Source organism: Pristis pectinata, chromosome 1, assembly GCF_009764475.1.
Source record: "Pristis pectinata isolate sPriPec2 chromosome 1, sPriPec2.1.pri, whole genome shotgun sequence".
Lineage (NCBI taxonomy): Eukaryota > Metazoa > Chordata > Chondrichthyes > Rhinopristiformes > Pristidae > Pristis > Pristis pectinata.
The window spans coordinates 117,281,406-117,308,339 of NC_067405.1; the positions used below are offsets into that span (position 1 = coordinate 117,281,406).

Below are 26,934 nucleotides of genomic sequence, written 5' to 3' on the forward strand. Positions count from 1 at the left end.
ATAGAATTAACAACAAAGAAACAGGAACATGAATATATTTTTCATGTTCTAACATTCTTATTTGGAGGGAAACTTGCAAGTGATGACCTATCAGAGGTCTCTGCATCTGTGCATAGGGTGTAGAGGAAGGATGCTGGGGGAAGAAACCAAACAGGGGTTATAAATACAAAATAACCATCAAGAAATCCAACAGAAATTGCTGGTTAGAAAGTGTGGAACTTACTATCAGAAGGAATACTTAATGGTTATGGTTTGGATGCATTTAAGGATAGATACTTATACAGCAGTACAGAAGGATATGCTGATAGGGCTAGATGAAATAGGGAGAGGGCTTGTGTGTCTCTTTACTGGAATACAATCTGATCATCATTAACGTTTCTGGCAAGTATTTTAAAATATCTAACCAGAAATATCATCAAAAGACATATTCTACAAATATTTTATACAAAGTAAACAACTGTTTTGAAAATATTGATTGTCATTCAAGAAAATCTCTTTACTATCTGTTCCAAAAATAATTATATGTCACAGAAGTAAAATTCCAAGTTTGAAATACAGTGAACTATAGCTATTAATCCCTTCTAAAGCAGGATCCCTCGACTTGCATATGGAAGGTAGAAAGTTGCTTAAAAGAATTCTGTCTAGCAAGAAACTGAAAAGTAACATTTCAACTGGCTAATTGTAGCACATTTACTATTTTATTGCAATGAAAGAGAAAACAACAAGCTTCTCTCCTGTCCTCAATCCTATGAGAGACATTCCTTTTAATTCTCCATTCCCTTTCCCCTTTCGATTTGAAACACGTTTTACCTCTCACTCAGTTTACGCAGTTCCAATGGAAGATCATTAACCTGAAATGTTAATTCTGCTTCACTCTCCACAGATGCTGCTGATCTAGTGAGTATTTCTAACATTTTCTGTTTTATTTCAGATTGTCGGGTATAGCCCAATTAGAGGTGATGCATTCAAAAAGAATTGGATAATGGTCAATTTAATTATGATACATATAATTAGTAAAATAACCAAGATTTTCCTTCATTCTGCTGTCACCTATACCTTTGAACCATACTAAAGCAGATAAGTGGGATAGCAAGAAAGAAAGATGCTTTGTACAAGTTGCAACAAAGATTGTTAACAGTGTCCATCAAAAGCATTCTAAAAGGCTGCAGTTAAACTCATCCAATGATGTTTAGTAACTACATGAAGATTGCTTCAGAAAGTAGCCAGGAAACCAGGAAGAATCCGTACTTCAAAATAGTACCACCTTGGTTTAGTGATCAGGTTTGCCTATGAGTCAGAGGCTATGGGTTCAACCACAATCTGGGAAAGTGAACTCATAATTCAGGCTGATACTTAAGTGTAGTGCTAATTGTAAACTGATGCTTAGGTGGGATGTTAATTGCAGTGCTATTTTTCAGATAACTCAGCACAGGCTAGGCATGGAATAAAGCTACAGCTTTGCTTCTCCCACACATGCCCTTTGCCTTCTTAAAATGGAGCCTGACCAAATTAGTTAAATTCTCGAAACCCCAACACTAAATCTTCAGATGCGAAATTCAATTAATTTATACAATCTTCTAAAACCAGAAACAAAATCCTATGTATTTGGTATACACCAGGCAAGTGTGCTTCAATACAAACAATTAGCAGATTGAAGCATGGGGCATATGCTTAGGCACATATTTGTACACCTACAGAAGATGATCATAGATTTGTTTAATGTACATTTGTTTACCTGTTACAACTCAAAAGGACATAACACAAGGGCAAGCTTGGGAAGGATAGTTTCTCAAACAGATGGCTCTACAGCACTTGAGATAAATCTGCTTAAAAAGTTTTAATTTAACCTACTTGACGTTAACACCATTCATTATATTTTCAAAATGGGCAGAGGAAAGAAAGAGGCATTCTTTAGAGATTAAATCAAATTATAAGGAAAAAAAATTGGTCTTCTTATTTATTCCTACAGGATGCTCACAGGTAGCACATAATTCCCACCAGACTGCAAAACTGATGAGCTTAAAATGTGCTTGGAATCTGGTAGACAGTATGACCATCTCTCTACTCCTTGATAATCGACTGACCTGATACTAACACTGTTTTTGCTTTCGGAGTTTAGGACTAGTTGCTGCTGGCAAGTACTGGACCAGCAATTTCCACTGTGTCAGCCACATCCAAAAATAGCTATGAGGACCAGCAATATCATAGAGCAAAAATGCCCTTGTAACATAGAGAGAAGAAATCTCTGACATGGTCCCTCTGGACTGAGGATATTGCAGAAGGGTGCCTGTGGGGCAACAAGAACCTACAACGAGAGATTGAGGTGCCCAAGGAAGAAAGAGTATCTTTGGGAATTTGAGTGAGAATAATTCTTGGAAAAATGACTGTTCTGTTGAATATGCATGAAGTTAAATGCCACTTATCTGCCTTGCAATTTACTTCACTGCTTAAAAAAAATCAATGAAGAAAGATGTGTGAAAAATAACCATATTTTTATAGCATTTTTAATTTCTCTACAAGCAATTCTTGAAATGAATATCACTAACTAATTGATTGCATCCACTCAGACTGATGAGTGAATTCAACTATAACATAAGGGTTTGCAGACTAATTCCCATTCACATGCAATTCTGTGCTGCTTCTAAAGCCCAAATAACCAAGAATAAGTTGACAAATAAATGTAGCAATCAGTAGGTTAATTTTATAAACTGATAAATACCCTTAACGGAATCGGTTTTCTTCAGTTCACTTCCTTCTCCTTGATTATCCACGTCATCATCTCCCCACCATGATGGTTGGCCATACAGAGGAGTGGGTCTAATTGTGGCACCATCTAAGGAAAAAATGAATAAAAGCATAAGCAAAATGTAATAAGTAATCATTGGAATTGGAAAAGTGAGAAAACAAGTATGTTTCAATTTACAGTGAGGGCGGGAAAACAAATGGAATGTCTGTGACTGAATGGATACCAAGTGAGAAACCAAATGCAAAATACCTCCATTCAATCCAGTGACCTATAATTCTCCATCCCATTTTCACCATGACCTCTATCTTTGGCCTCTTTGCACTTTTCCAATGAACCCTAATGTAGGTTTGAAGAACACCACCTCATCTTCCATCTAACCACATTGTAGCCCATAGGTTTCAATAATGAATTCAACAATTTCAGATATGTATGTGTCAGAATAGACCAGATCTGATACAAGGTCATCCATATGTACCATTAGCTCACTTTTTCTCTCTACAGATGCTGCCTGACCTGCCCATCTCCTCTCCTCCCCTCCTCCATCCTTTATTCCATGGTCCACTGCCCTCTCCTAGCAGATTCCTTCTTCTTCAGTACTTTGTCTCTTCTACCTATGACCTCTCAGTTTATTACATCTTCTCCCCCTCCCCCACCCATCTACCTTTCCCCTCTCACCTGAACTCACCTATCCCCTGCCTGAGTGTGCTCCTTCCCCTCCCCCCACCTTCTTATTCCGGCTTCTGCACTCTTCCTTTCCTGTCCTGATAAAGGGTCTCGGCCTGAAACATCAACTGTTTATTTCCCTCCATAGATGCTGCCTGACCTGCTGAGTTCCTCCAGCACTTTGTGTATTGCTGCTAAGTATTTACAGTATTCTCTTTCATTCCAGATTTCAAGCAACCTTTGTGTTTGTATCTCACAATTCCAGCATGCTGGTATTTTATTTCCTTCTCTAACTGCTCCCTTCCATCCTCTATTTATACTGCTTCAGACAGATCAGCTATCATTTAGTAGCATTCATTTCCCTCTCTTAGTATCAAAAGCAGTTGCATCACCTGGACAATCTTGATCTCCATCCCAATACAGACATTCATTTTGTCCTCTCTGCCACTCTGCAAGTTAAAATGTGCTTGCTTTCTCACTTTTCCTGTTCTGATGTTCACTGACCTGAAACATTAACTCTATTTCTCTCTCCACAAGATGCTCAGAATACAGATGCCGCGTTTCAGTTTAACAAAATATTTATAAAACATTTAAGTATTTATAAATAGAAGATTTTTTTGGACTCGTACAGTTCAGATTTCCACCATCTGCAATTTTTTGCTTTTCAACAAAGTCTTATAATTATCTCAAGGCTAAATAGTACTGAACTCAGTAAACACTTTTACATACAAAATTTAGAAGAATTTTGGAGCTCACTCTCCAAAAAACTGAAACTAATGATATCAAGTTTGATAATTTTTTTCTTCACAGCCTCAATAATCGTAATGTTTTATCAAAACATAAAGGATATACAGGAAAGTTAGATAAATTAAGTTCTGATGCACCACAGCTGTGATAAAATTGAATGGTGGAATTTGAAGGGTTGAATGGCCTACGTACCTTTTCAGATTTGTGTGTTATACTTCTACCTCATTGCTTCTGTTATCCTTGATCCTAGCTCATCTCTAATCCTCTTGGTCACAAATTCTTGTTCAATTATCAAATCATTCCATGACTAAAATCACATTCCTCTCTGCAACTATGTCCAAACTCTTATTTTCCAACTCTCATTCATAATCTAGCCATACATAGGATTGATGGCAATATTCACCTACCACACCATCATTGCTTTGTGCTTTCTTCCTAATTCACTGCCTAAACCTCTTTGGATTAGTTTACATTAATAAGTTAGTTACTGAATCATCAAGGTCAAAACATGTAATTCAAAACTATTTAAGCACATGATTCAGGTGTGACAGACTTTTTTTTCATTGATGCCAAGGATGAGGTAATAATTTCTACAGATTTAATTTCTTCAACTAATTCAATAAAGTTTTGCCTGCTGCTTATTTCTTCACTTTTTTTTAATAAAACATTTTAAATTTACCGTAAAAGTCCAACAAAATCTTTCATGATTTGCTTTTATAAATATTATATCTTAATAAAATGTAAGAGTTGATTCAATGCCATCATGAAGTATATGACTCATACATTCTATTCTATATACAAATTAGCTGGTTTCTTACAGATATTCCCATTGTTTTGTTCCTAAAGGACTATCTGTAAATGGAAATGTGTCCTTACACACCTAAGCTTTTAAATTTGTTCTAATTCTCAGAGAGTAAATGTTCTCAATCCTGGTGGTAAATTTTTTCTCCCTTCCCAAGTCCATAGTGGAGTAATAATATTGACGGTTGGACTAAACTAGTGCTGATGCAAAGCATGTTGTGACATGCACCACTCTAATTCAATTTACACAAAACATCTTTCATTAAACACTAACTGTTGGCTGTTAGCTTAAAACTTCAACCCCAGCCTTCAGTAGGTTTGCCTTTCAAACAAATGCAAGTCAACAGTCCTCCTTGTGATTATTAACTTTTGGTAGATGTCTAACATATATTTCAAAAAAGGACATAAGTCAGGATATATACTTACAAAACAATGCTCCTGTATATTTTTGTATAGTATATTTCAAATCCTCCCAAATGCAATATATTTACCAAGTAATGACTCAAAAACAAAAATACGCATAACCAAAAGAATAAATGTAATCTGAAAAACTCAGAAACCCAAGTTGTACACAATAGCAAAAATTTAAGATGAAATGTATTCTATGCAAGAGATGAAGATTTGCAATTTGTACTTCAGCCACATATTCACTAGACACAGTGAGGCAACTCATCAAACTTCTCCAAATCCTCATCCCAGATCCACAATCTCTGCTAACTACAAGGGCAGTATGACTACCTCATATTCCATTATAAGTCACACACTCTCCTGACTTGGAAATATGTACTGATCCAATGTCATTGGGTCAAAATCCTGGTACTCCCTGAAAGACCTCTCAGGGTATCTTCACTGCACAAATTTGAATGGTTAAAGACAGCAGTTTGTCACCTTCTTCTCAAATTCAATTAGGAATGGACTGTAAACACTGGCCTTCTGAATGATTTTCACATCCTGTGCATGAATAATTAAAAATGTAATTGGCCAAGAGATAAGAAGCGAAAAGCAGTAATTAAGAATTGATTTTCCAACTAGAGAGATGTGTGCAGTAGGATCCCTTAGGGGGTCAAAATTAGGACCAAAACTTTTCTTGTTATATGTTGATGGCCTGAACTTGAATTCAGGAAACACAAATCTGAAATCTGCAATTGATACAAATTTGGCAAAATGCTTAGTAGTTATCTGGATTTTTCATCCAGATGGTGGTTAGAATCCAGAAATCACTGCCTCAAAGGGGTAAGAGAGACAGAAATCCTCATCACAAGTACATGGATGTACACTTTAAGTCCAGCAGCTTACAAGGTTATAGAGCATAAACTGGAACCTGGGAACAAGCTGGATTGCACTTCTTTGGTCTCTAGAGATATTATGAGCCAAATGGCCTCCTTCTGTGCAAATTTCTATTAGTCCTTATATAAAAAAAATCAACACAAGCATCTTGTGACCTAAGATCGATCCATGACTTGAACCACCAATTCCATTTGTGCCTATGTCATCTATGCAAAATCATCCAACTCCATCAGCACTAAAAACAAGCCAACCTCAGAACTCATTCCAGGCCAAAATCATAGATTTCAGACCATAACTGCATTCAGCCATCTCCAATGGGCAGACCTATCGTTCACCTGTCTCCAGATACAGACAATCTATTCCCAGCTCCAAAATGGCAAGAAATTACACAGGGAAAAAAGATCCAAGGACATTTTTAATGCCTCCTTAAAAAAAGTGTAACATTCCCACCATCTGATCCTTCTATATCAGACACAGTTACCAAAATGCACCAATAAAATCAAACCTTATTAATGTCAGCTTCAACTGAGTAGTTTTAAACTAAACTAATTTTCAAGTTAAACAAGCTAATCCAGTTTTGCAAGTTTCTTCAATTAGTTTTAATTTGCAGCATACACCTGTTGATATTTCTGTAACAGCAATCACAATTTTCTCAATCTTTCTCACATAATGCAGCACTTCACCTCGGCAACAGGCTTCCCAATGGAATGTAGCTAATCTAAAGCACAAATGGCAAGCTATTCAACCTACATTGCCTCCACTCAGAATTCAGGTCACTCCAACATCAGTCTGTGCTTCAGTGTGGAAACGATGCGTTTATATGTGCACATAGGCCAAGCTCAAAACCATCATTAACTTGTTCATTGAAGCATAATAGAAAATAGGCCGGATATAAAACACCCACTAAACATCAAGTCCAAAGAAAGAGTTTCCCATCATGCAATGGCAGAAACCATATAAAAATCTTTGCTAAACAAACAATTTTCAAACTACACAAAGTATTCAGCAGAAAAGGTTTATACCATGCAGGAAAAGCAATTTTCCTTCCATTACAGTGGTCCTAATATAATTCAGTTACATCTGTATTCTCCATAATTATCAGCTGAGAATATTCAAATCAGTTCTATATTTATTTTGCAGTATTATATATAATTTATGCACTGTATTTTTCAACAGGAAATTTCATTGATTGCTTAAAATATTAATTATTAAAACGAGCAGAATTTAGTACATTACAACTGAACTTGGCACCTTGGCTTTATGACTGTCAAATAAAGAAATTCTACCTGAATCAGTGGCACTAAATGTACCATGTATTTGTACTCTGTATTCTGCCTCCCATTTCATTTCATTGACTTCAACAGAATGAATTTCGGAGGCAGCATGAATATCTACTCTACTGAATTCTAAGATTCCTTTAATGTTTTAATTCTAAATTTTAAAACTAGAGCAGAAACATCCTTTCTTTTATTTAGAGACACTGAAACATTATTTTAGGCAAATCACTTTTCATGTAATTTACAGTTTCAACTAGACTTTACTATAAAGAAAACAGAAAGAAAGACTCGCATGTCTACAGCACCACTCATGTTCCTTTCTGTTTAGCCCAAAGCACTTTATAGCCAATGAACTTGTGAAGCATAGTCACTACTGTAATGTAGGAAATTCAATTTTCATATTTGCACAAAGTTATGTCTCAAAACAGCAGTGTAATAATCAAATAAACTTTTATTTTAAAATACAATGCATTTTGTGACAATGCTAAGCCAATCAGAGTAGAGTTGACTGGGTAACTTCCCTGTCAATTAAGCTTAGTGACCAAAACAACTGCTGGAGGAACTCTGCAGGTCAGGCAGAATCTGTAGAGGGAATGGACTGTTGACGTTTCAGGTTGAGACCCTTCAACTTCCTCACAACTCCAGCGATTTGGGTTCAATGACATCAAGCGTTGTCTGTGAGGAGTTTGCATGTCCTCCATCTCACAGTGTGGATTTCCCCCAGCTGCTCTGGTTTTCCCCCACATCCCAAAGACACACTGGCTAGTAGGTTAATTGGTTACTGTAAATTATCCCTAGTGTAGGTGGGTGGTAGGAGAATCAGGGTGGAGTTGATGGGCATGTGACAGAGAATAGTTTACCAGGAATTAAGTGCAGGAATAGGATTGATGGAGTTGCTCTGAGAGCAGAGACTCAAGGGGCTGAAGAACCTCCTTCTATGTTGTGATAATAATGCGAGGAATCTATAAATTAACTCTGAGCTTCAGCCTCAAATCTAGCTGACCATGATCCATTCACAGTTCTTAATCTAGCTGACCATGATCCATTCACAGTTCTAACAGAATTGCACTGCATCAATCCTTTTGGAGAACCACTAATTCTGTAGTGCCAAATTTGCATCAGCTTTTCCTCAGATGGGAATAAAGTATAGTCTCTCTGCCCTTGGACCATGCTGTTTAATTCAGCATGGTCCTGAGTGGCTGGTTCATTGCCATGACCCAGCACACCCGAGCAGAGTGCAGCACCTCCACAAGCATAAGTGACCAGCTGTGCTGCCAGAAAGACCTTGACAACAAGGACACGCTGCTCTTAGGCTCACTGGCAGACAAAGCTCTCATTTAAATAAAATACTGGAAGAACTCAGAGGGTCAAGCACCATCCATGGAGGCGTAGGGACTGCATGCAGGCTCTCAGCCTGAAACGTTGATATCCCTTTGCCTGCATGGACGCTGTATGACTCATTGAGTTGTCCCAGCAGTTTATTTTTTGCTCTAGATTCCAGTATCTGCAGTCCCTTCTGTCTCCAAGCTCTCATTTAAATTAATTCTCTGACATTCACAAATATTCAAAAACACCTCGGTAGTATTAAAAAAAATTAAAAATCTTAAAAAACAATTAATTATGCATAACTAACAGAATTAAATCAAAGTAGAAAACAGTCTATTTACTCTTATCCTGACAACCATTTCTTCCTACTAATTTCAATGGGACCAATGGCTCAGCAGGCAGATTTCTGTGCTACCCTGTTGATGTTCCACCGGTGCAATGCAGAGGCAGCTGGCAACACAGTAGAAAATGCCACTGTCAGTTTAAGCCACCACTGGGCCTAGGGACTTTCTTGAAGAAATGCAGGTTAGTTAAAGAGAATCATCAGCACCCGACTGGCAGATTCATGCCCATTTCTCGATCCACAAATGTTGCCTGACCTGCTGAGTGTTTTCCAGCATTTTGTTTTTATTTTACAATTCCAACAACTGCAAGGTTTTGCTTTTCTTTGACATTTTGAGAAATAACTTACAACTTTATAGCAGACAAAGATGAAACAACATGAGGCAAATAATTTAGTATTATTTCATAATTATTAAACTTGTTTGCACCCGTGGAGACAAAAACAACCAAATAAATTTAAACTGTAAATAAATGGAATAATGTGAAATCTAATGGAGAATGCAGTTATTCTCCAAAGAAGTAGGAAGTAATAAAATTAGTAAGCAGATATACATTCTTTTGTTAATTTTACTGCCTTAGTGTTAGACAACAGTTTCTTTTGTAGGAAGGAATGCAAAACTATTAGTTTTGTCAAAATGCCTAAATCAGCAATTCCACACACTCCTACATGTTAAAACTAAAACTGGCAGTCAGAACAGAGATGCCTTTATATTCTAATCGTAAAATACGCATTAGAGTATAATAGCAGCAAGGACAATATAAACCCCAGGATAATATATCTGCCTTAACTGCTTTCCTCATTATTTACTCAAATTCATTTTTTAAGTGTTTACTACATAGCTTCATGTAAGGTCAGCAAATAAGTGAACATACTGCAAAATCAGATATTCCTTTTAATAGAATATCAAATTCTAATGACCACTTTTGGTTTGGTTTGAGGCTTATACAAATGAAATGCTTAAATAACACAAACTTCTAGGTACCCGAGTAGCTAAGATTTTAATTTCAAAAAGCCTTAGATTTTCCATTAGGCTTTACTTTACTTAGGAATAATGGCAATTAATTGAATTTAAAATACATTTCAGACATTAAAAATAGGAGTAGTAGCAGTCCACATGCCTCTTCAAGCCTCCTAGATCATTCAACATGATAATGTCTGAACCTCTATTACATACCATGTTCCTTCTCTTTCTGCAATCCCCTTTTGTGTACAAAAATTTATTTACCTCAACGTTACATATATTCTGCAGCTTGACTTTCACCACATACTTTGATAGAGAATACCACAGCTTCATCAACATCCAAGGGAAGAAACTTTTCTCTTCTCAGTCTTAAATATCTTATCCCATATGCTGAGACTGTGATCTTATTCTAGATAACCCAGCCAGGGGAAACATCCTCCCTGCATCCAGTCTTCCTTACCCTGTCTGAATTTTGCATGATTCACTGAGGTTCCTTCTCATTTTTCTAAACTCTAGTAAATATGGCTTAGTTGACCTAATCTCTTTCCATATGACAGTTCTACCATCCCAGGAATCAGTCCAGTGAACCTTTGCTATAGTCCCTCTGTGAGAAACAAAGCTGTTCTTAGGAAAGGAGATCAAAACTGCATGCAATACTTCAGGTGTAATCTCACCAAAGCTCTGCATAATTGCAGCAATTCGTCTTTACTCTTGTGCTTAATTCCTTTTGAAATGAAGGCCAACATACCATTTGTCTTCATGACTGCCTGCTATACCTGCATGTTTGCTTTCAGTGACTGGTGTATAACACTCAGGTCCCTTTTACATCAACATTTCCCAATCCTGCACTTTTTAAATAATATATTACATAGAAACATAGAAAACCTACAGCATAATTCAGGCCCTTCGGCCCACAAAGCTGTGCCAAACATATCCCTACCTTAGATATTACTAGGCTTACCTATAGCCCTCTATTTTTCTCAGCTCCATGTACCTATCCAAAAGTCTCTTAAAAGACCCTATCGTATCCGCTTCCACCACCATTGCCAGCAGCCCATTCCATGCATTCACCACTCTCTGAGTAAAAAACTTACCCCTGACACCTCCTCTATACGTACTCCCCAGCATCTTAAACCTACGTCCTCTTGTGGCCACCATTTCAGCCCTGGGGAAAAGCCTCTATCTACCCAATCAATGCCTCTCATCATCTTATATACCTCTATTAGGTCCCCACTCATCCTCCGTCGCTCCAAGGAGAAAAGGCCGAGTTCCCTCAACCTGCTTTCATAAGGCATGGTCCGCATTCCAGGCAGCATCCTTGTAAATCTCCTCTGCACCCTTTCTATGGCTTCCACATCCTTCCTGTAGTGACGTGACCAGAACTGAGCACAGTACTCCAAGTGGAGTCTGACCAGGGTCCTATATAGCTGCAACAATACCTCTCGGCTCCTAAATTCAATTCCACGATTGATGAAGGACAATACACCATATGCCTTCTTAACCACAGAGTCAACTTGTGCAGCTGCTTTGAGCGTCCTATGGAGTCGGACCCCAAGATCCCTCTGATCCTCCACACTGCCAAGAGTCCTACCATTAAAACTATATTCTGCCGTCATATTTGACCTACCAAAATTAACCACTTCACACTTATCTGGGTTGAACTGCATCTGTCACTTCTCAACCCAACTATGCATCCTATCTATGTCCCGCTGTAACCTCTGACAGCCCTCTATACTACCTACAACACCTCCAACCTTTGTGTCATCTGCAAACTTACTAACCCATCTCTCCACTTCCTCATCCAGGTCGTTTATAAAAATCACAAAGAGTAAGGGTCCCAGAACAGATCCCTGAAGTATACCACTGGTCACCGACTTCCATGCAGAATACGATCCTTCAACAACTACTCTTTGCCTTTTGTGAGCCAGCCAGTTCTGGATCCACATTGCAATGTCTCCTTGGATCCCATGCCTCCTTACTTTCTCAATAAGCCTTGCATGGGGTACTTTATCAAATGCCTTGCTGAAATCCATATACAGTACATCTACTGCTCTCCCTTCATCGATGTGTTTAGTCACATCCTCAAAAAATTCAATCAGGCTCGTAAGGCAGGACCTGCTCTTGACAAAGCCATGCTGACTATTCCTAATCATATTATACCTCTCCAAATGTTCATAAATCCTGCCTCTCAGGATCTTCTCCATCAGCTTACCAACCACTGAGGTAAGAATCACTGGTCTATAATTTCCTGGGCTATCTCTACTCCCTTTCTTGAATAAGGGAACAACACCCGCAACCCTCCAATCTTCTGGAACTTCTCCCATCTCCATCGATAATGCAAAGATAATCGTCAGAGGCTCCGCAATCTCCTCCCTTGCCTCCCACAGCAGCCTGGGGTACATTTCATCCGGTCCCGGCGACTTATTCAACTTGATGCTCTCCAAAAGTTTCAGCACCTCCTCTTTCCTAATATCCACATGCTCAAGCTTTTCAGCCTGCTGCAAGTCCTCACTACAATCACCCAGATCTTTTTCCGTAGTGAATACTGATGTAAAGTATTAAGTACCTCCGCTATTTCTTCCAGATATTACCTTTGTTTTTCATACTGAAGTGGATAACTGTTTTACTACTTAAAAATCATTACGTTCATCCATGTGCAAATTTGGCATGTAACTGAATTTATCATTCAAAATAGCGATGAACAAACATCTTTGATTTAGGGAATGGAAATAAAATTAAACTGCTGATATAAATAAGGTTTTCTTTTTTCAATGAAATAAAGTTTACAAAATAGAGGACTAACATTGAGCAGCAATTCCTGGATCACTGGTAAAACACTAGAGTGACCAAAAAAAAGGCAACACATCTCTTGGTCCACCTTTTGTTGCTTTAGTTTATATTCTGGCATTGATTCAGCTACAGCGCAATTCCTTTGCTACCAGTGAAACAGCTGCTCCAGGTTATTACTATAATATTACTATCATCACAATGTCAGGAAGTAATATTAAAACTGAATTGTTAGCATATATGTCTAAGCTAGGAACTCTGTGTTTGTAGCTAGAATAAAATGTTCTTTACATCCAAATGCAGATTTGATAATGAATGGGCTATACTATGTATTGCAGAGGCATTTAAAAAATGTAGTGCTTAATCTGTGAACAGAAATTAAACTTACAAGAACAGAACAAATAGAAGCCTGGCCTACACCACCAATCAACAAAATCATGACTGATACTCCATTTTTCCACCCAATCTCCATATCCATTGGTTGACAATGGGAAAAAAAGTGCTGAGAAGTCTCAAGAATTCAGCATTCACAATCTGCTGAGGTAGACAATTCAAAAGATTCACAATTCTCTGACTGAATTACCTCATTAATTTACTCACCCCTTATTCTGCGCTTCCTAGTTCTAACCTCTCTAGCCAGAAGAAACAGACACTTAAGATCTAACCTATCTCCTTCAAAATCTTATTTAAGAAGATCATTTCTCATTCTTCTAAATTACAATATTTCAAATTCATTTCATAAACAGGTCCCCCATCCCAGAAATCAACCTAGTCAATCTATATTGTGCCACCTCCAAGGCAGATACACTGGTACCTTGCTTAGCACTTAGGGTGTGTTCCCAGGGACGGCAGTGCTACTGGAATCAGCACTAAGAAGGGTCATTATTCATAGAGAAATGCATTACATGGTGCTGCTGTCCTGGGTACCTGATGCCAACTCTTGCCCTCTCCACTGCTGCATTCCTGCAGCTATGAAACAGTAATCTCATCGACCCTCAACTTGGTGGGAGTGACAGCAGGGCTCCATGCCAAGTTCCTGACACAGCAGAGCATAGTCTGAACACATGTCTTCTGGTGGCATGTACCTATGAGCATTCAGATAGAAATACCTTGAGTGTTTTAATGAATCTGCACTCGATGGGATAGTAATAAATAGTTTACCAGTGTATACCCTTCTTGGGTACAGAGACCATACTGCCCACAGTTTTCCATTAATTGTCCCAAAGCTATCTACAATTGACACAAGTGTGCCTTACATTTGTACAGCAATGCCTTTGCAGTAAAGGCTGTCATACCAATTGCCTTTCTATCTGCTTGCTATACCTGCAGGTAACTGTAGAACAAGTGCACATAATATAATTTTTCCTTTTTCATGAGTGAGAATTTTTAGGTGCTGTGTTAATTCTCTTGATGCATTATATCAACATTGAATATTGTAACTAAAGTGGAGCACCAAAGAGTGGGAGGTGAACTCACACCAGCAGGAACCTGCACAATTGTCAGGAATAAGGGAAAATCTGAACAGGCCACCCTGGGCTTTTACATGTGCTTGTAGTAGGAGTTATGGAATTGAGCTCAAGTGGAATCCAAAATGGGAAGGCCATCCATATTTCCAGATTGCTAGAAAAAGATATGCCCATAATTCATCCAGATTCAGCTGCAGAAAAATAAAACTAGTACTCCTAAATGCAGTTAAGAGATGGCAAGTGTTTTCTGCAGTAGGGATGTATAAAGGCAAATTTTGGCTGCGGACCTATTCCTCTATTTTGATACATACTGTATGAAGATGTAAACAGCCAGCATTCTTAAAACTATGGAGAGATTTTCTTGTTCCCTGTACATTTAGTCTGCACCATTGCACAATGAATTGGTAATACAGCTGCCACCTGAACGCATACTGAGGTTGAAGGCCAAGCTAAAGCTCCAGTGCAGGCTACTGGAATTACCAATATATTACATAAATAACAAATCTCAATTCTACCTTAAGGATAAGAGGCATTGCAAATAAACCTCACGATCCTTTCCCATTGAAAACTAGATTGTATTTTAAAATTCTGAATGGATTGCAACATTTCATCTTTTTCAACTTGAAGCATTACAATCCACCCAAAATTTTAATGCAATTGATGTAGTATTCTTTTATCAACAACTGCTATAAGGGAAGAGTGACACAAACCATCTATTACAATATTGCCAAAGAATAACAAATACGCACACCTTTCTTTTCAGTCTTTTCAAGATTTTGTCTTGGTGACTCCAATTTTGTACTTGACTGGTCCTGTGCCATATCAGATTGTTCCACCTTCTTATCTTCTGCTGTTTTCACATGTATCTGAAATTGACTGGTGTATTTCTCATGCTATCAAGACACAAAAGAAAAACAAGATGAGATAGCAATTTTCTCTTTTTTTTTGATTTATATGATGGCTGAGCTCCACTTACCTTCAGGGCTTCTTCAGGAACTCTGTGTGTACTTTTTTCCAACATATACATGTTTGAATGTGATATTTGTTAAGAAAGCAAAATTATGAAAATACTTCAAGAATGAGACAAATTACAGATCAATTTAAATTTCTAAATCTCGCTCCTTTTGCTCCTGCAATTACACAAATAAATCCCAAAATCTTGGAGTCAAGCACCATTCTGAAAGGTTTATTCAATTATTGATATCGCTGTTCTCTTAACCAAGTATGCAGTTCCTAAGGCTTGCCTTCCCATGGAAGATTTTTTTTTAAATATGGATCAGAAATTTACTGTAATGTTGAGTTTGATGATCAACAATATCAAACAGACTTTTCCCATGCACACTGATAGGACACTGTATTTGCAAGTCAAATTGCTGGAATGTCAACTAGATAATGGTGCAATAAAGCTAAAGTTACAATGCATTCATAGACACACACAAAATCTCAAAATGTACTACTGAAATAGGGCAATCAAGCCAACCGTTGATGCTGTTTATACGCTACTTCAGCTCCCTGTCATCCTAACTTATGTAACTTCAATTAAGTAAAACCCTCTATTCCCTCCTCCCTAATATGTCTATCCAACCTCCCCTAAAATACGTAACTTATCTCTTTAATTAAAGAAGATGAGAGCATAGTGAACAAGGTGAATTAATATCAAATACAAGATATAGAAAGAAAGAAGACTTGTACAGAGAGGAACAGAGTGGATTAGGAGTGAGAGAAAAGCAGTGCCATGAGATCTGCTATCTTACTCTCACATCTATGCACTGTAATTTCTTGTTATGGCTTCCCTAATTGTAAATAGAAGCCATTACTAGTTTCCAAAGAAAAACTATATTACTATGTATTTATTAACTGAATGTTTCTTAAATAAAATAGATGGCTTAGAAATCTATCAAAATGATAATATCTGGCAGAAAAAATATTTTTGTTGAAAGGAGCTGTAAAATATACCGTTTTACAATCCAAAATGATTTTAATGGATTATAAAAGAAATATTAAGCAAGAAACAAATAGTAAAACTATAACATTAGCAATGCAAATCTACAAGAACAAAACAGGTATGGAAAACACTTCATTTGAAAGTGCAATATCAAAACAATGCTCAATTCTACCTTTAAACATTTTAAACCAAGGTGGCACTCTGGAATACAACCACATTATAACATGATCCAGATCAGCCTGCTGTTGAAAAAGTACTTATGCAATGTATAAAATTACTGGCTTTTCTTTCACTTTCTTGTAAGTAAAGACCATCCAACCTTACTAGAGTTCGGTCACATTAAAAGGCATTTCCATTTCTACTTCCTGAAGCCACATAAATCATTTACATGGATTTGAAAACCTGGACCACAATATCCTCACAATCTCAAATCTCCCAGTTGTCACTGGCATTTGCATTATGTGCTTATTAACACTTCTGCACTCCGATTAGTAGGCCAATGTTCTCATTCTCCTTCAAAACCGCAGGCACTGTAGTGTAGCAGTTAGCGTAACACTATTACAATGTCAGCAACATGGGTTCAATTCCGGCCACTGTCTGTAAAGAGTTTGTTCATTCTCCCCACGTCTGCATGGGTTTCCTCTGGGTGCTCCAGTGTCCTCCCACATTCCAAAGACGTACGGGTTAGGAAGTTGTGGGCATGCTATGCTGGCGCCGGAAGTGTGGCGACACTTGTGGGCTGTCCCCAGAACACTCTACGCAAAAGATGCATTTCACTGTGTGTTTCGATGTACATGTGACTAATAAAGATATCTTATCAATTAGGTCATTTCAAAGTCTTTAAAAAAATATATACGACCCTTATCTTTTTCTCATAAACATGGTACTCGTACTTAGAAACCTGGCTGACTGCTACTGTAAAGACAAAGAATACGTCATACAGTTCACCTCATCCTTCAGACAAGACATTTAATCTTTACTCATTTGCACTCCAATTCTCTGAATATATCTTTTTTTGCATTTTTATTACAGTCATGAACCAAAGTGACTGCTCATGGACTTTGATACTCAAGCTATATTTAAAATTGACCTGGAGAGGTAACAATTACATTCATTTTCCACATTCTACAGAAGGCAAGCTTATCCCTTCTTAAGCACAGCAAACCAAAATTGCACACAGTTCTTCAGGTTTGATCTCACCACTGCACTGTACATCAAGGTGTCCTCACTGACAATTATATATCCAATAAAGGCTTCAAAGATGGATTAGATTAAGAAAGGATATCATATCCAAATCGAACAGTGTCATTCACTTTTAGTGTTACGTAGATTTGGTCAGGAATCCTTACATCGTTTACAAATGTCTGCAGAGAAAAATGCAGGTACAATATTATAAGTACATGAGAAGTATTCAAACATAAAAGGAAAAGTTTTATGAGTAAAATCAACAGTAATCTTTAGAAAACAAGTAATTAACGTCTTCATTTCTAAAAAGGCTGAATTTTAAATCAGAATTGTATCATGGAAGCTTTTGATTTAACAGCATATGCTTACCTTGATCTGAATCTCACCTTGGTAAAATGAAACATTTTTCTGACACAGTGAACTATATTAACAACATTATAATACTTACGGTGTGAAACAGTGGCTTTATTGTTTCTCTACATACCCCATTTAGACTTCCAAGGTCCTTTACCCGGTGCTCATCTGTTGCTGTGTCATAGTTGATTACTGCATGTTGCTTGTCTACACTGCGAGACTGGGAGAACATGTATAATTAATTCTAAGCCAGTCAGAAAGAAATAACTATCTTCAATATTGTGCTAATTGGTTCCAATTTAGCACAGCTCTCATTGCATTATAAGTAACTACAATCAAAACATGTAGAACAGTAAAGACATCGTATGTACATAAATTTTCATATCTTTATTGAACAGTTTCTACTTAACACCAATACCACTGTAGGCTGAATGTCAGTGACATTTAAAACAATCATCCTGAAGTCATGAAAGGTTCTACATAAATTTAAGTCTTTATTTTCCCTTTAATCACCTCAGTATGATTCAATCAAAATTGGGGGGGGGGTGGGGGTGATGTGACATAAGCAAGCAAAGGCACAATGGAGGGAAGAAAGGGAAAGCTGCCATGGATGGAGGGAAAAGGAAAGACAAAGCAGATTGGGAGAGACTACGGATGGTAAGAAAGCAGGAGGGAGAGACTGATAAAAACTTTATTGGGGTGGGAGGCAGTGGCTGGCAGAGAAAACAAAGGAAGAGCCAGAAGAATACAAAAGTATACAATCAATGGAATAAGAGGGGTTGTTGGGGGTGGGGGGGGGGGGGGAAGAAGGTGAATGATCGTTTACAGTACAACTATTCCAAGATTTCATTAAACTTACAAGTAAAAACCAGAATAATAAAAAACAGTCCAATTAATTTAAGCTGACAGACTATATGGTTGCCATTTAAGGCCTTTCTTCAAAATGCAGTTTTATAAACAGTTACCTAAAACTCATGATCTGTTTCAAGCTTGAACTGTTTCCTAAGCCTATTGAGAATGGAAGTTACATACATTTCATATTATTAGTACTTTATTTCTGGTTACCACTAAATATTTACCATTTATAATCACCATGGGGCCAATTAAAAATTAAGAGTCATTCTGTTGTTTTCTCTGTTGATGTTTTAAATATTGTTGAAGAGTATTGAATTGAAAAACAGAAAATACTGGAAACACTCAGCAGTTCAGGAAGCATCTGTGGAATGAGAAATGGATCAAAGAACATTTCAGATCAAAGACCCTTCATCAGACCCATCCTTCCTCATCTCAGTCCACAGATGAGACCTGTTATCTGACTGTTGAGTACTCTCAGCGTTTTCTCTTTTTATTTAGGATTTCCAGCATCTGTAGTTTTGACTTTCAAGAGTTTTTATTTCCTGGAAACCAGAAGATCTGATGCTGAAATGGTGAAAAATTACTAAAACACTGCACTGCATCTCCTCCCACAGAAGGTCAAAAATAAGATCACCAGCGTTTCATGCACATCCTAAACATAATCTGTTCAAGGGACAATGTGTAAAAATAAAGTTAATAATTTTAATTAAAAAAAAGTTGTTGAAGGTTAAACTCTGAATTGACTATCAATTGCTTTTTTGGCAATATCACTTCTCATTCATTGGTTGTGAGTATAACTGTCAGGACCAGCATTTAATTCCCAGTCCTTAACCAGCCTTGTATAAGCATGGTGGCTTTTTGAACCACCGCAGTCCCTACAGTGAAGATGCTCTCCCAGTACTGACATGGACGGAGTAACCTATCCTTGCAGAATAGGTGGACACACCGAGTTACAGAAAATTGGACCAGAACAGAATAACATATTTCATGTGACATGGTATTATATTCTATTTAATATTAAATAGCACATCCTCCAGCTTAGAACGAAAAGCACTGGTATGCGCTTATATTTTTTATTTGTGATGGTACGCAAATTCATTGTGAAGCAAGGAAATAAGATTTGCGCATTTTTAAAAAATCTATACTAAGTAACAGCAAAGAGCAATAGAATCAGGGGCTTACAGTATCACAATGAGGGCTAAAATGAAGTCTGTGCTAACAATGTGGATTGCACTACTTGGCCCCAAGTTAGCCTGGAAGAACAGTTTGGTCACGACCATTTTATTTCCTACACCAACCATCCTTGCGAGACTGCTGTTTGGAGCTGTTGAACTACTCCTACTAGAAATTGAATCCAGACTGCCCAAACTTGTCTTTTGTTGAACTTTTCAGGCAAAGAGAAGCATTAGCTTTTAATCGCATTAATTCAGGCTGAATTTTAATTTGAGTTCCGGAAACAAAAGAACAATCCTTTGTGCCGCTCCAATGTGTGTATGCACCTCTAATTGATTGACTATTACATTTAAATAGTAAATTTTAAAAATAGATTCAACATGATAAGTAATAACTTAAACATTCATTTTAATGCTTGAACAGAAGATGTCAAAGTCTCTGGCTATTCCCAGCACTTTAATCTGCTTTAGGCTCCTTCCTCTGGTAATGTTTATTGATAGCTTAACATATAGAAACTTTGCTACATTTGCATATTAATTTTATTGCAATAACTGATAATTTATTTAAGATTGGCTGAATTTAATTGGTTATGAAGGTGCAATTAAATGTTCAAAGTTACAGAACCACCCCAAGATAATTACTGCATAAATTGATATCAATCATTAATGTTCCAATTAATTCAATTCCTAACACAACATACTAACTACTTCTTTATTGTGGCTGGATCAAAATTTAAACAGACTGAGAAAAAGATAAGGTGAAGAAAAATGTAGGCCTTGAATTTGAATGAATTTACGACAAGTAACAGAGAAATGGTAGACCAATTGAAAAAATATTTTGGTTCTGCTTCAAAGAAAAACACAAATAATCTCCCAGAAACATTAGGGAACCATGTGATTCATGAGAGAAAGCAAATGAAGAAACTCCATATTAGTAAGGAAATAGTGTTAAGGAAATTGATGGGATTGACCCCCAGGACACAATAGTCTGCAACTATAGTCTGTACTAAAGGAAATGACACTAGAAATAGTCTATGCACTGGTGGTTATTTTCCCAACATTCTTCGGACACTTAATTCAGTTCCTATGAATTGGAGGGTAACCAATGTAATCTCACTATTTAAAAAAGGATAGAGGAAACAGGAAATTATAAACTGGTTAACCTGACATTGGTACAAAGGAAAATGCTAGTGTCTATTATTAAAAATGTGAGGGCAGGACATTTGGAAAAGAGTAACAGAGTCGATCAATCAGCGTGGATTTCTGAAAAGGGAATCATAATTGCCAACTTTACTGAACTTTTAGAGAAAGTAACTAGAAGAGTGGATCATGCAGAAGCGCTTGTGCTGTATTTGGACAGTCAGGAGGCTTTGGACAAGTCCTATGTAAGAGTTTAGTGTGCAAACTTAAAGCATGTTGGACTGGGGACTATGTAATGACATTGATAGAGACCTGATTGGGAAACTGTCAACAAAGAGCAGGAATAAACATATCCTTTTGGGATGGCAGGCAGCAACTAGTGGGACACAGCAGGGTTTAGTGCTTGGATCCCAGCTATTCACAATATATAATACTGATTTAGATCAGGGAATATATATCTCCCAATCTGCATACAACACAAAGCTGAGTGGGAGTGTGAACTGTGGGGAGGTCTCAGAGAGCTTTGAGTGTGATTTGGACTGAGTGGGGAAATGCATTGCTGATGTAGTATAATGTAGATACATGTGATTTGGGGCCAAGAAACAGAAAAGCAGGTTATTATCTGAGCAGCGATAGATTAAGAAAGCAGGAGGTGCAATAAGGCCCAAGTGTTCTCATCCACTATTTGATGAAAGTAATCATGCAAGTGCAGCAGGTGGTTAAGGAAGTAAATGGTATGTTGGTTTCTACAGAAGGACCAATATTGAGTGCAATATTGGTCTCCTTTTCTGAGGAAGGATGTTATTGCTCTTGAGGGAGTGCAGCAAAGATTCACCAGACTGATTGCTGGGATGGAAGGGCTTATGTAGTAACGGAGATTAGGATGATTGGGCTTATATTTCTGAAGAACGAGAGGGGATTTCATCAAAACTTAAATCCTGATGGGACTGGGCAGACTACGTGCAGAAAGGATGTCCCAATGCTGGGGGAAGTCCACAACCAGGATTATAGCCTAGGCAAGCCATTCAGCACTCAGAGGAGGAGGAATTTCTTCTCCTAAAGGGTAGTGAAATTGTGGAATTCTCTAGAACAGCCAAGGCCAAATCATCAAATATTCAAGAAGGAGCTAGGTATAGTTCTAATGCCTAAACTGATCAAGGGGAGAAAGCAGGAATAGGGGTCTGAATACGGATGATCAGTTGAAAAGGCTAATGGACTGCTAGCCTTTATTGCAAGGGCTATCAAGTTTAAAAGCAAGGAAGTTTTGACACAAATTTATAGGGCACTGGCGAGATTGCTTCTGGATTACTGCGTATGATCTTGGTCTCCACATTTAAAGGAAAGATGTATCTGCATTGCAGACAGTGCAAAGGAAGTTCACTGGGGTGAAAAGGTTGATGTGTGAAGAAAGGTTGAGCCCATATTCGTTGTAGTACAGAGGAATGAGATGTGATCTTGTTGATTCTGAAGGGGACTGACAGGATGGATGCTGCAAGGACACCCCCAATCAAGTTATCTAGAACTAGGGAGATTAGTTTTGAAATAGGAGGCTCCATTTCAGATGGAGATGAGGACAAATTTCTTTGCTCAGTTATGAATCTTCGAGATCCTCTATCCAAGAGAGACGTGGAGAGAGAGTCATTGAATATACTCAATGCAATAGACTGACAGATATTTAGCTGCAAGGGAGACAAGGATAATGGGGTGGGAGCAGGAAAGCAGTTTTGAGGCCAAGACTAGATCAGTTATACTAGAGAACCAAAGGACTGCAGATGCTGGAATTGAGATACTGGAGGAGCTCTGCAGGCCAGGCAGTATCCGTGGAGAAAAGCAGGTGGTTAATGTTTCGGGACCCTTCTTCAGGACTGAAGATAGGAAAGGGGAAGCCCAATTATACAGGAGGGAAAAGCAGAGCAGTGACAGGTAGACAAAAGAAGGGAGGCGGGGAGGACACAGGGTGGTGATAGGTAGATGCAGGTAAGAGATGGTGATAGGCAGGTGCGGGGAGGAGGGGAGAGCAAATCCACTGGGGGATGGGTCAAAGGTAAGGAGGAAAAAAGGGGGGGTAGGAAAAAAAAGAGATAGGCTGGGAGGCCAGTCACTTCAACTCCCCCTCCCACTCCATCACAGATATGTCAGTCCTCGGCCTCCTCCACTGCCAGGAGAATTCCAAGCGCAAACTGGAGGGACAGCACCTCATTTTCCGTCTTGGAACCTTGCAGCCTAACAGCATGAACATTGAATTCTCCCACTTTAAGTAATCCCCACAAACCCCGCCCCCGACACCCACCCCGCAAACATGCCTCTTCTTTTCTTCCCTCTCTTAGCCTCTCTCTTTTTTCTACCTCCCTTTTCCCTCCTTACCTTTGACCCATCCCCCGGTGGATCTCCTCTCCCCTCCTCCCCCACACCTGCCTATCACTATCTCTTACCTGCATCTACCTATCACCACCTTCTGCCCACCCCGCCTCCCCTCTTTTGTCCACCTATCAGTGCTCTGCTTTTCCCTCCTATATATTGGGCTTCCCCTTTTCCTATCTTCAATCCTGCAGAAGGGTCCTGACCCGAAACGTTGACCGTCTGCTTTTCTCCACGGCTGCTGCCTGGCCTGCTGAGTTCCTCTAGCATCATACTGTTTTTCAACTAGATCAGTCATGACCTTCTTGAACTGTGGTGAGTCTCAAGGGAGCCAACAGGCCTGTTCCTTTTTTTTTATATACATTTATATGTCAATAAGAATATGGATGTGATTCATCTTAAGTGGAATGTTCATTTCAGGCATTTCTGAAGAGCCACTGCAGACTTCAGTTAAAACAGAAGTATTTCTTACAATCAGGACCATTGCAACATTCACCATTCAAATTTAGGATCTTTTTGACAGATGGATAATAATCCTAAAATGTAATTTTAGGGCATAATAGATATACAATACCTCCAATGTTACAAGAATTCAGATAAATTAAACCTTATAGCCTGAAAGGGCCATATACCCATATTTAACTTTCTACAGTAAATGGTTCTGCTTCTTTCAAAACAACACTTCTTCTGATTTGCTATTAGTATTAATGTCACTGTTTTAGTTGGTGATCAATGTGCTCTATGCTGTACTTAAAAACATTAGAAAATTGTAACCTTCTTGTAGTTCCATGTTTATCACTGAAGAGTTACCTCATCCCAACAACTGATATAAAACCAAGCAGGAACATTCTACACACAGCACTCACATCGTCAACTTCTTCACTGTAAAGACACATGGACTCAAAGTACACGCAATCATTATGCTGCTTTTGACCTAATCCTGCATTATATATGAGAATGCAAGGAATAAGCATCCATAAATTAGCACCACAGACCCAAACAAAAATTTTACTTTTGATTTTAAAAAAATCTCAGCCTGGTATGCAAAGGTAACTCAGCATTAGTTCCACGTTGTTACCTGCCATTTCTGCCGGCAAAAACCACCAAAAGTTATAAATGGACTGACAGCAACACAGCGAAAATATTTGCATATTAATTCAGAAGCCTTTATTCTCATCTGAGAAGGCAATGTTTAAAAGAACCAGCAAAATACTGGAACATTATGAGTCAGCTTTCATGTATGTGCAACAGTAGGGCTAAGCGCTAGTGAAGCCTTTTCCAAAAGTAACAAAATAAAGGAAAACGAAAGAGTTGAAGACCATGGATGAGAACGTACCTCTTTGTACCACTGGCAAAGATCTGGGAATAAGTCTTTATCCAGATGTAATCTTGCCAGTGAGTAGTACTGGAAAATCCAAAAATAAAATAACCTTACAGTCTAAATGAGAATAAAATCTTCTGCTGCTTTCCTGCTGCATTATTTGTGCTCTTTCTATAGATTGCTTCTTTGTGAATAGCCCAACTCATGGTTAAAATTACTTACCTGAAGCATTAGTTCGCAATCTTCTCGCCCAACAAAAATCATTTCTTTCGGGAGCCGGTGGCGAGAGCCGCAGCTGCTCACCAGGAACCATGAAGTAACACTCATTCTTGGTGTCTTGGCACCTAATTTCCACAATTCAACATGCTAAAAAAAAAGGTCAAATACAACAGATTTGATTAGTAAGTTGCAGTATTTTTTCTCTTAAAATTCACATTTTAAAATAGAAATTGGAGTAAAGTGAGGAAGAAAAAACTGTTATTCCTGTATAATGCAACACTGATCAGCAACAAAAACAATGATAGATATGATTTTTATTAACAATATTTTCACAAAATACTATAAACACGAGCTGTTATATTAATATTCAATAATTATAAATAAGTCTTTACAAACCCCCTAATGAAAACTTTTGCATTCTTTCTTAAAAAATGATATTAAACACAACATTTATAGGATTATAACAAGATGGGCAAGATTTCATATCTGGGAATAATTCTCTTCTAGGGTGTTGAATTACTTGAACTATAGGACTGATTATTGTCTTGAAATTACTCTTGAATATCCACCCATTCACTGCAATATTTTCGATGAGTGGTTGTTTCGGGAGGAAAGGGTGAGGGAGAGAAAGAAAATTTTCAGCACGTTTTGTAACAGAGATAATATGGTGAACACGGAGTACTGGTGGCTCTTGTTTTAACTATTCCACTGAAATCACACAGCACATGGAAACACTGTTCGTGGCACGAAAGTAGGTCGCCCTCTCCCGTTTCCACCCATCTTTTTCAGTTATTTGCCACATGCAACCAAAATAAAACCAGCAAAAGCAGATAGAAAACTGCAGCTCCCCTCTGAAATTGCCCAAGCCTCCTCAGATAATGCAAGGCACGGATTTCATGTTATATTGGTAGAGCAAACTTATTTTTAAACTAATTTACAGTTATAAAGATAATAGTGGGGCCGAAATTTAAACGGCACAAAAATTGAAAGCTGCCTCACTGAATGGAAACCCCGTATACATTATTAACCAAAACAACATCAAAGGAAACCCACATCTGGGCGAACCTGCAAGATCTATGCAACCTCCAGAATTTATATAATCCTGGTGCAATTGCTATTTTTCCTCATTCAATTGGAAAATCTGGGCTATGTCTAAAAAATGAGAAAAAGGAAAGGATCTAAGCCTTCCAGACAATCCGCAGCACAACGTGCAATCTCAGATCGTCGCCTTTTCCTCACGACCATCTGTCATTAAATATTAAAATAATCTGATCTACGAGCAGAACAATGAACTGGGCTCCGGACAACTGGGATCAGAATGAAACATCTGATTGAAGATCACTCACTCAAAAGACGTGACGACTCGGAGAGGCCGAGAGCTCGGCAGCAGCCTATTGACAGGTGATGGCCAAGCCGAGGCCGGCGCCGCGCCTCCCGCCCCGGGCCCGCAGCCTCTCCGATCGGCCGCTTCCCCGCCTCAGCCCCCGCCCTCTCCCCCCGCCACCGCCTGCCCCGCACCCTAGCACCCGGCTGCCGCGCTAGGCCGAGCCCGCCCGGGGATTGGCTGCTCCCGCCTGGCGGCCCAACCCGCGGCCAGGCACCGAGAGACGCTCTCACCTTCACTCGGAGACAGCACCGCGCTTGGCCGGAAGCCTCAGGTACCGCGCCGCCGCCGCCACAGCCACATCCACATCCCCCGGCCGCCTCCTCCCCTCCTTCCCTCCCTCCCCCCCCCCCGCCGCCAGCACCAGGTTCCTGACGTCAGCCGCCACCTGACAGCAGCAGCGCTCTCTCCGCCTGGGAGAGGGAAGGTGACTAGACCGGGATATGCAACAGGACACAGCGTTTCCTCCCCCTGGAGACCACTTGAACCAAATATTACATGTACCTGGTAATGCAGAGTGAACGGATACAACGTTAAAGAAACATGGTCTGTCCAACATTTGCTTAAAAAATTGCTTGGTGCGCATCGATCTAATTA

General features: G+C 38.7%; 1 protein-coding gene across 4 annotated transcripts in view; it reads right to left on the reverse strand.

Moving 5' to 3' along the window:
* LOC127570846 (centrosomal protein of 170 kDa protein B-like) overlaps positions 1-26,650 on the reverse strand; it is a 66,553-nt gene extending 39,903 nt beyond the window's left edge. For 3 of the 4 annotated variants that reach the window (XM_052016745.1, XM_052016751.1, XM_052016730.1), the window contains exons 1-7: positions 26,300-26,419; positions 24,957-25,100; positions 18,019-18,108; positions 17,633-17,713; positions 15,381-15,437; positions 15,156-15,297; positions 2,720-2,833 (exon numbers count right to left, since the gene is read on the reverse strand). In XM_052016745.1, the coding sequence (XP_051872705.1) occupies positions 2,720-2,833; positions 15,156-15,297; positions 15,381-15,437; positions 17,633-17,713; positions 18,019-18,108; positions 24,957-25,061 (589 nt within the window). In that variant the 5' untranslated portion in view covers positions 25,062-25,100; positions 26,300-26,419. Of the gene's footprint in view, positions 1-2,719; positions 2,834-15,155; positions 15,298-15,380; positions 15,438-17,632; positions 17,714-18,018; positions 18,109-24,956; positions 25,101-26,299; positions 26,420-26,570 lie in introns of those variants that run through there. The other variant, XM_052016737.1, reaches the window with a different exon arrangement.
* Between the last annotated feature and the right edge of the window lie 284 nt (positions 26,651-26,934).